The following is a 9905-nucleotide window of genomic DNA, read 5'->3' on the forward strand; positions in this document are numbered from 1 at the left end:
GGGTGAAATTCTTATTCACTTAGGAGATAGTGAGTAACCAGTTGGTACATTTATTATAATTCTTTTAGGACCTTGTGGAGATACCTTTCTTTCTCAGTCTTTTTTTCTGCTAAGATGTTTTTATTAAATCACAATTGATGCTATAATTTAATTCATGTTATAATTTAAACTAGTGAAGTGCTCTCAGTGACACCATGCAGGAGGGGTCCATTTCAGAATCCCCGAGGCCTAGAAGAAGATTGTCGGGAGGGGTGTCACATTCATCTTCAGGTTGTATAGAAGATGAATTATTATTTGCAAGCACATTAGAAATTTATGCATGTTGCAGTAATTGATTATGTAATAACATAATGTGGTATGCTCTATTATTTATGGCTAAACAAACAAACAAAACCCTAAAATTAATAGTTCATTAAGCCGCAACTGGCACAGCAAGCTCCTGCCTTGGTTAAGCAAAATGACTCTCCTGTGTAATATGTCTAAAGATGAGCACCTTACCATACATAATGTGGCTTGAATTACCATGAGAGCGGTAGGGAAAATTGAGAACCACAAATGTTTTACAAAAACAAAATTGAGAACCACAAATGTTTTACAAAAACAAGACACTTAGCAGTGTTCATTTGTGTGCATTTTAAGGAATCTCTTCAGCGCTTGTTAAGGCTCATTTGGTTCCATTGTCAGTGATAGCGTTTCTGCCAGCTTTGCAACCGGCTTCATGTAAAGCTGCAGACTATGGAGACCTTCCCTGTGGTACTCCTTTAAGACATATTTACCTTCTTTACGGTGTGTGTTTCCACAGAAAAATAAGGTTAATTACTGTGCAGGGATGTTAATCCAGAAAATAACCTCTTTGCTTTTTTTTTTTTTTTTTAGGGATATCCCAGAGAAGGAAGGAAATACCCTTTGCCACCACCCTCAGGAAGATACAGTTGGAATTAGGCTTTTGTAAAGCTTTCCCAAATCCTTTCATCGTTCTACAGTTTTATGCTATTTGTGGAAAGATTTCTTTCTCAAGTAGTAGTTTTTAATAAAACTACAGTATTTTGTGTATTTCTTTTAAATGTGTATATTTCTACTGATCCGATCTCACTGTTTTATGTTGCTTTCCAAAGATGTGTGTGCATAATACAGTGGATCTGAATTTATTATTGCTTGTAAAACATATTTGATGGAATAGGAATACTGGTTTTTCATTATGGTTAAAAATCAAACCAGCTGTGGATTTCAAAACACAGTGTATTCTAGATCATCTAAGATCCATGCTGATTTTTAATGCACAAGAATTAGGTATGAACTCTTGAGCTGGAACCCTCAGCCAACTAGAGTGTATATTGTTCACTATTTCTTTGGGAACATTTCATTAATGTACTTGTCATATGGAACTTTCTGGACTTTAGTAAAAAAAAAAAAAAATTAAAAGTCTGGTCTCTTTTGTTGTTTTTATCTCTGACAATATTTAAAGCAAAAATCTTGGCCACATACATGTGTTTTTTTTTTTAATCAGATTTCAGGAGTTCCCATTGTGGCTTAGCAGAAACAAATCTGACTAGTATCCATGAGGATGCAGGCTTGATCCCTGGCCTTGCTCAATGCATTGAGGATCCGGCGTTGCCTCGAGCTGTGGTGTAGGTGGCAGACGTAGCTCAGATCCAACGTTGCTGTGGCTGTGGTGTAGGCCATCGGCTACAGCTCCAATTGGACCCCTAGCCTGGGAATCTCCATTTGTCACAGGTGTGGCCCTAAAAAGATAAAAAGACAAAGTCAGTATTTCAGAAAACAATTCATTTTCACATTTAGATGTCAAAAGAAAGTCAGTAAGGAAGTAGATTTTAATAGAATATGGTCAGCAAGACAATCCAGACAACCCGTATATTAGCATGTATGTCTGCTACTGATTTGGTGAACTGTAAAATCTTATGAGAATAAATTTTTTACATTTTACAAATTTCATTTAGACTTGTGCTGCAGTTTTAAGGACTTGTTTTAAGTCAGAAAAGTTAAGAAATTCAAGAGCATGGGGATGAGTTAAATAGGTGAGGGAGGTTGAGGTACAAAATTCTAGTTACAAAATAGATGAGTCATGGGGTGAAATGTACAGCATGGGGATATAATAATATCACAATATCTTTGGTGACAGATTAACGTGATCATTTTGAAATGTATAGAAATATCGAATCATATGCAACTAACGGTGCTATAGGTCATTTATGCTTCAATTGAAAGAAAAAAAATGCACAACACAATAGAAGAGCAAAAAAAAGAAAAAAAAAAGCCTGAGACTAATTCCCAGCTAAATAGTCTATGTTCCTTGGCATATTTTATGTCTTACTTCACAGTAGATTCTAATTTGTACTCATTTTTTTTCCTTGTTGCTAAGCACACTAATTCCTTAGATATATGCTTGCAGTTCACACACAGCACTTCCATGGGCATATTCATTTGCCACAACAAACTGAGAGGCACATAGAAAGACTTGCTGCTTTGTTCCCATTTTTCCATTCTAGCCTCAGATTGTAAAATAAGGTTTCTCTTTGACTTTCTGACTTAAGACAGTTTCACCTTAATATTCTACAAAGGCACACTTGTTAGTCTTAAAATCTATGCGGAAAAAAAAAATCCCATCCTAACCTTGGATTGGGGGTATTTTGAAGCTATTGAGTTCATTGCTGAGGATGGTTGAATGGCACAGGCTCCTTTATTGTTGAAGTAGAGTCTCACCACTGGGAATTAACACAGCCGTTACATGTTACCTTCGCAATACATGCAAGTGCTGACAATGCCTTCTCATACACATCTCTCTCTTCTACATGTTAGCAGTGTATAAGCACCTAAATCAAGTACTGTATATTCCAGAGGAGCCCATAATAAATATCTTAAACTCTGGCTCTATAAGTACCCCAGACCCATACTTCTACAGAACCCCTATTTCCTCAGATCTTTAATTTTGTTTTAGGCTATCATGAGCATGTCTGTGAAATAATTGGTTTTGACTTCATGTAACTGATCAAAACAAGTTAAATTTGAAAAGTAATGTTTAAAGTATTGTGAAGATATCTAAGCAAAAAGCCTGATGGAAAGATTAGGAGGGCTAGTTTCCCTCTAGCCCTTACAGCTCCACTCCTTTGCCCTGGCTTCCTAATCCCTCCTTGCTTCTCTTTCCAACTTGTCCCCACGTTTGGATCTTCCAGAAAAATGCCGTCATTTCAACAGGTAAACGCTTTTTGGAACTTTAAATGGAATGCTTAAAGCTATGAATATTCCCTCCATGATCTGATGTAAGTAACTATCCTCAATTACACCATCGTTAAGCAGGGCTAAGTTTTTCAGGGTCTCATATGAAAAATATTTAAATCTCAGAACCTGGAGACGGCAGACTGTATCGTGGCGCTGAGAGCCCTTGATGAGCAGCTGTCTTCCTTTAAGGAGCAGTGAGGTAATGCTCAATGCTCGGAGCACAAAGCCGTCCGCACACCGCGGCGGGTTCCTAGCGGCGGTGGGGCGGCGGGGTAACCCGCGGGGCCCGAGCTGGGGAAGTTGGGCCGGGCGCCGCATCGTCCCTGGGTCTCCAACGCGGTGCGGCCGCTTCTCGCTTCTCTCAGCTCCGGCAAGGGTGCGGACCTGGAAGGAAAGAGGCTGCAATTTGAAGAATTTAGCAGTGCTTCGAAATCTAGAATCTAGACGTTCCCCGACGGGTCAACTCGACTTCGCATCCGCAGACGCCGGGTGGCTCCCGCGGCGCCCCGCTTCCTGCCCGCATGGCTGCCGGTCCAGTCCTGGCACCCACTGCCCACCATTCCTGACCAGGAAGGTCAAACTAACAAAGAGGCGGCCGTTCTCCATGGATTGCTTTCTCCTGAACCCAGGCTGAAGCTGAGTGCCCGCGCTGCGTGCTTCCTGATAGCGCATACAAGGAACGCAAGCAAAAGGGCGGACGTGCTTTAATTTGTGCGTGTGTGACTTGGGGATAGTGCCTTTCACGACTGCGCAAGAGTTTACACAACTTGTTAGGCAATATTCGCGGCGAAACTTTTATTAGCAATCACCTAAACAATTACTGAAATAAGCGGCAACACGGAATTTAAAAACGGAAATAAATGGCCTTTCATTCAAATGCAGGTGAACATACTAAAGCAAAAACAAGTGAAATCAAAAAGCCTCTCAGAAGCTTCCAGTACCTGCAGGCTTAAAAATAATTAGGAGTGATCTTGAAATCACGGTTCTCTCCATACTTAGTGGTGAGAGGGCATTCCTGACTAGATGTGCACGCAGTTCTTAGGCTTCCAGTCTTCTCTGAATCTCCTCCAGATGCTCACCAATTCTCACTAGCCACAAAAGTCCATGGATTTACTTGCTTTTAAAAAAAATGTATCCTAGTGCTCACTGGGCTTGGGCACGGCAAGTGGCAATATTTTAAAAACTGGACTGAAATAATTACCATTAGGGTTTTATCCACATGTTAGTGTTGTGTTGAACAACTGGGCCTTGTCATTTATGCTTTGAACTACAGCTGAAATGTATATTGCCACCACGTAGTGCATTAGCTTATGCACAACTCCAGTGGATGAGTCTTTATGTTTTCTAAATCAGCAGTATTCAGTGCAGCTAACAAAGCAAGTCTTTGGAAGGTACTTGCATCTAGTGAACAAGATTGGGTCTCTGATTTGCTTTAAATTGAAAGTAAACAGTCCAAGAAAGTGGGGCTTGAACACAACATCTTTGTTGATAAAAGTCTGACTACTTGTTTCCACCTTTAGATTTTAGCTCTAAGCAAAGTCTTAAATAGAGGACAACTAGGTTACACTCCCCCTTCCACATACAAAACACCCCTCTTGTATCCTTCACATTGCTCGTGCACATGCTTGCACGCATGCACCCCCACACACACACTTCAAGACTTGCATCCCAACACAGATTTCATAAAAGTACCTGCAATCCCTGCTGTTCCTCTGAGCAATTTTGATTCTGGATTTGGGTTTCTGTGCCTCAATTGGAAAAGATGAGTTAGATTACTTTAAAACCCCTAAATATTTAGGCAAGTGTCGCATCTTCAGCTAGCATTTCTGAAATCAGGTTTTGCTGTGGCCGCTGCTAAACTTTGGAGGCGCTTTGTTCCACTCAATCCCTGCACCAGCCCGCCCTCCCTCTTGGTTGCAAAGACACTTATCCTCCTCTTCAGTTAATGAGTTTCACCTAGTCTGGCTGTTTGTGTTTTCTATAAAAGATCTGGCAAAGCACTAATTGCAAAAGAAGAAAAAAGCTCTTGTTTAAGCATTAATCAAGAATGTGGAATTCTACAGTTAAAAAGTTTCTATTTTAATGTTTCAAAATCAAACCTTATCCTAATTCCAGGAGGTGTCCACATAAACTCAGTTCATTTCTGGGTGTAGAATGTGAATCCCAGTTCCTGCATAGGAGTTCCTTCGGGCTTGGGTTCTTTACTGTTTAAAGGAAGGCTTAAAGGAAAAAGTATGCCTGTACCAAACACACTTTCAGAAAATATAAAGAAGCCTGTTTCTTCTTAGTGATCTTTTTGACAGAGAGTTCACTTAGTCTAAGGGATTTTTGTTGTTGTTGTTCCAGAAATGAATTATCAAGGAAAAAACTGTCTGTGAATATTTATTTTCTTTAAATATGTTACTTGGAGTCCTTAGTCCATAGCTATGTTTTTGTTAATAATTGGGCTGTAAAAAAAAAAAAATTACAAACCATATGAACTTTTGGAACACATCTTCTAGAAGTAAAATTTCAGAATTCTGGTACTAATATGAAGAATCAAATCAATAAACAAGCACTTTAAAATTTGGCACATCAGCTATAGTTATGTTAACTTGGCTAACATTTTCAAAGTCAATTCTATGAATATGCAAAAGCCCACAATGGGAGAATTTTCCGAAGGTGTATGGCACCGTTTTCGTGTTATTTTTTCTTCTCAAATTCTTTTGTATGTTAAATGTTTGAAGTCAATTATTATTGTGCAAAAAAACATTCACAGCCCCTTGATAAAGCCTGATCTCCTTGCTTCTTTAGTGTTTTTCCCCTTTGTGAAAGGAACTTGAGTTTTAAAAATTATTATTAGTTATATAAAATACATTTAGAGAAAGTGCTACATCTAAAACATCTTAAGAATTCACCTTACACATTCAGAAAAACGCTCAAACAATGAAGTGAAATAAAATGCTTCAAACTATAATTCCAAACTTCAAATGCAGAAGAGGTTTAGGATCTCTGGTAATTTTGTTTTGTTCACTTATGAATCATGCTTTATCTATATTATGTCTTTAATTTTCATTCATTTTATAAGTTCACATTATTCAGCTTTCTTTTAGTATTTTTACTCTGCTACCAGTTATTTAAATCATGAGTAAACGGAGCTATGTTGTCATATAATGCCAACTAGTGTAAAACCAAACCAAACCAAACCTACACAACCAAGTAAAAAAGAAATGACCACTTGACTTTTACCAAAAAAAAAAAGTTCTTAAGGTTCTTTTAAGTTATATTTAAATATTCTTTTGAAGCATAGGAAATATAAATTGGCATATTAAAGAGTAAATACATAATTTGTACAAGAAAACACCAACAAAATTGGTGTGTAACCCCTACTAAGTTCTACATGTGATGAGCAAATTATAAATACTTTACTCATTCTTTACATACTGATTACAATTCAATAAATCAGCTTATCCTTTCTTCTTGACATGCTCTGAAATACAGATTTTTTTAATTGCTTTTTTAGAAATTTGCTTGCTGGTTCTAGTACATCATCAAGGTATTCAAATTCAGACAAGGAAATACCTTACAAAGAATAAATAACGTTTGTCTACTCCAGATAGGGTTATATATTTTATCCGTTGATTCTGGGAGACCAGTTTCCATATAAAAAGTAGTTTACAACCCTTCTTTCTTTTAATGAGCTGCCTCTTACGGGGAGAAATCCTTTTTTAGGGTAATATACAAACACTCATTTGCCAAATAATGACCAAAACATTTCAAAATCAGCATTAAATTTAAAAAGCTATATCAATCCGTATAAGCAGTATTTTGATTATTTTTATTCCATTTCTCTCAATGGCAATAATTCCTCTGCAATAATGTTGCTATGTGCATGATCCACCTTGAGCTACAATTCAATTTACTTTCAATCAAACATTAATGAAATTGCACTTAAGGGGGGCGGGGGCTTCGAAAATTAATCTCCCAAGATAAGTTCCACTTCAAGAATTCATTGTTAAAGCTGGGTTGATCTGCAGAGCTACAAACACCAACGAAGTTTCTTCCAACGTTTAAAACTCCGAGAGCTTTGGTTAGGGACGTGGTGGATGTGGACTCAGCCGGCTTTTCACACAATTTAGGAACTTCTAGAAGGAGGAAATCACCACCTCAAAGCCTCCGGGCGTGAAACTCATTATTCAATCCCGGGGTGGTCGCCGTCCCACCTCCGGCAGAGAGGCTGGAGCCTGCCCCTCTCCAGGGAGCGTCCGTACTCGGCCGCCGTGCGGAGTCCGCCCCGGCGCGCCTCCCCGCCGGCACGCGCGGTCACCACGTCCTGCCGTAGAGCAGGTTGGCGCCCAGCGTGCCGCCGCCGAAGTCCCCCGCGGTCGCGTCCAGGGCTGCCAGGCCGCCCCCCGGGCCATGCAGCGCGGGCGGGCTCGGAGACAGCTCCTCCAGCTCGGGCGCGGGCGTCGGCGCGGGCGGCTGCGGGCCGGCTTGGCCGGGCGTCGGCGGGCCGGCCCCGTTCTGGCAGGGCTTGCCGTCCTTGACCAGCACCGGCACGGCCACGCGGCGCGGGGACGGTGGCGGCGGCGGGCCCAGGCCGGCCTCCTGCTGCAGCTGCTGCGCCGCCTTGTCCTTGGCCTGCCGCTTCATCTTGTAGCGGTGATTCTGGAACCAGATCTTGACCTGCGTGGGCGTCAGGTGGATCATGCTGGCCAGGTGCTCGCGCTCGGGCGCCGACAGGTACTTCTGCTGCTTGAAACGCCGCTCCAGCTCGTAGACCTGCGCCTGCGAGAAGAGCACGCGGCGCTTCCTGCGCGGCGCCGCCGCCGCCGCCGCCGCGTGCAAGGGCGCCAGCGACTTGGCGGCATCCGCGATGCCCGTCAGCGACCCCATGCCGGTCACGTTCACGCCCGCCGACGGCCCCATGAACCTGGAGACTGGGGAGGGGCCCAAGGAGAAGCCCGGTCAGCCTCCGCCCAGCTTTTCTTGCGCCCTGGCGGCCGCGACGCCAACCGGACCGCGGCCGGGGTCGCAGGACGCCCGGCGCCCCCCACACTCCCCCAGCTGGGTCCCAGCGCCCCCACCCCACCCCCGCGCGCGTGCAGGGTCCCAGGACGTCCCGCGCGCTCCCGGCGGGATCCCAGCGCGCGCAAAGTTCCAGGGCGCCCCGCGCGCCCGTGGCCAGGTCCCAGCGCCCCCCGCGCCCCGCGCCGTGGCAGGAAAAGCCCGCGCCGTCCGCTGCCCTCCGTCCCGCGCGCCTGGCCCCGCTCACTTGACGAGTAGCGCGGGTCCGGGTTGGCGCCGTACCAGCCGGTGGCCGCGGCAGCCGCGCCTCCCCGCATGCCGTCCGTGTAGGCGGGCAGCTCGCCCATGTTGCCCAGGCCGCCGTTGCAGTAGCCACCCATGGCGCCGTGCGGGAACTGCGAGACGCCTGGCGGCATGTGGTAGGTGGCGGCCGCCGCCGCTGCCGCCGCCGCCGCCGCAGCCGCCGCCGCCGCGTTGTGGCCCGCCATGGCGTGCGGGGGCTGCATGCCCGCCACGGCCGCCGCCTGGGAGGACGGACCCGGCGGCGGCGCGCGGTAGGCGGCGGCCGCGGCCCCCAGGGACGCCCCCAGGCCGGGCGGCGCGCTATCCATGGCGCCGCCGAACTTCTTGTAGGTCTCCTCGATGGGGCTCAGGATGTCGGACACGGAGAAGGGCGTCGTGTGCTTGGGGCTCAACGACATGGCTCGGCGGGCGGCCAGGTAGGGGGGCCCGGGGCGGGCGCGGGCGGGACGCGGCGGCCACTCGTCGCCGCCACCTCGGCCACGGCGGCAGCGCCTGTGACCAGGAGTCGCGGCGCGGCGAGCCCCTAGAGCTGCGGGATCTGGGGTTTATTTTAGTCCGGCGCCAGGTTTACGACAGACTCGGGGGGCGGAGCAATATCCCAAACGAGCAAACAATGGTCATTGACATCTTTTTCTCTCGCCCCCCCCCGCCCCCCCATAGTGGAGGCAGAAAAGGTAAAGGGAGCAGTTGGGTGTTTCTTGAAAAGATCACCCCCACCCCCTTTGCTTTCTCCGACCTTCCCCGCCTCCATCCCAGCGGTTACCCCGGCCCTCGAGCCCCAGAAATAAAACTCCGAGGCCGGCGTTGAGTCTTGACCTGAAGGACTCCGCACCTCTGGCCATCCAGACCCCAGGTTTCCTAAAGTAACTTCGTAGAAGAGTCCAGTATAATTGAGGTGGCGGCGTAGGGGGTGCGGGGGGGGCGGTATGCAGGGCTTGCCGAGTCCTCTCCAGCTACCAGCCTCTCACTCGCTCCATCGTCTACTAAAGTGTTAAAAAAGAAAAGAAAAGGGAAAAAAAAAAAAAGAAAAGAAAAGAAAGAAAAAGGCTCTTGGGTCCCACCGTAAGAGCGCATAAAGAGCTGAGGTACAATGACCGTTCTCTGCCATTGTCGGGCTTCTAATTTATGCATCTTTAGACTCTTAAGCATCATTTTGTGGGCAGCCAAACGGGCCCTTCCAAATTAGCTCAAAGTATCCAAATCCAAAGATGAGAGAAAACACACAGGGATACAGATGCACAGATGCTAACTTGTAAGTATTCTGTTTCTACTCTGTGGGGATGGAGGTTGGATTAGGGAATCAGGGTACATTTTTTCATCTGTTCCAATGTTTCCTGTTCATTTTTTACCTGTGAAGT

General features: G+C 45.5%; 2 protein-coding genes across 2 annotated transcripts in view; one reads left to right on the plus strand and one right to left on the minus strand.

The window, feature by feature from the left end:
- XRN2 (5'-3' exoribonuclease 2) overlaps positions 1 to 1422 on the plus strand; it is an 85860-nt gene extending 84438 nt beyond the window's left edge. Inside the window, 1 exon segment of the mRNA XM_005672749.3 lies at positions 877 to 1422. Coding sequence (XP_005672806.2) covers positions 877 to 942 — 66 coding nt within the window. The 3' untranslated portion in view covers positions 943 to 1422.
- Positions 5591 to 9220, minus strand: NKX2-4 (NK2 homeobox 4). The gene is made up of 2 exons (XM_021078193.1): positions 8492 to 9220; positions 5591 to 8156 (listed from the first exon to the last, which is right to left on the minus strand). Exons 1-2 carry the CDS (start codon positions 8943 to 8945, stop codon positions 7540 to 7542), a joined length of 1071 nt encoding a protein of 356 aa, XP_020933852.1. The 5' UTR covers positions 8946 to 9220; the 3' UTR covers positions 5591 to 7539.

Source organism: Sus scrofa, chromosome 17 (genome assembly GCF_000003025.6).
Source record: "Sus scrofa isolate TJ Tabasco breed Duroc chromosome 17, Sscrofa11.1, whole genome shotgun sequence".
NCBI lineage: Eukaryota > Metazoa > Chordata > Mammalia > Artiodactyla > Suidae > Sus > Sus scrofa.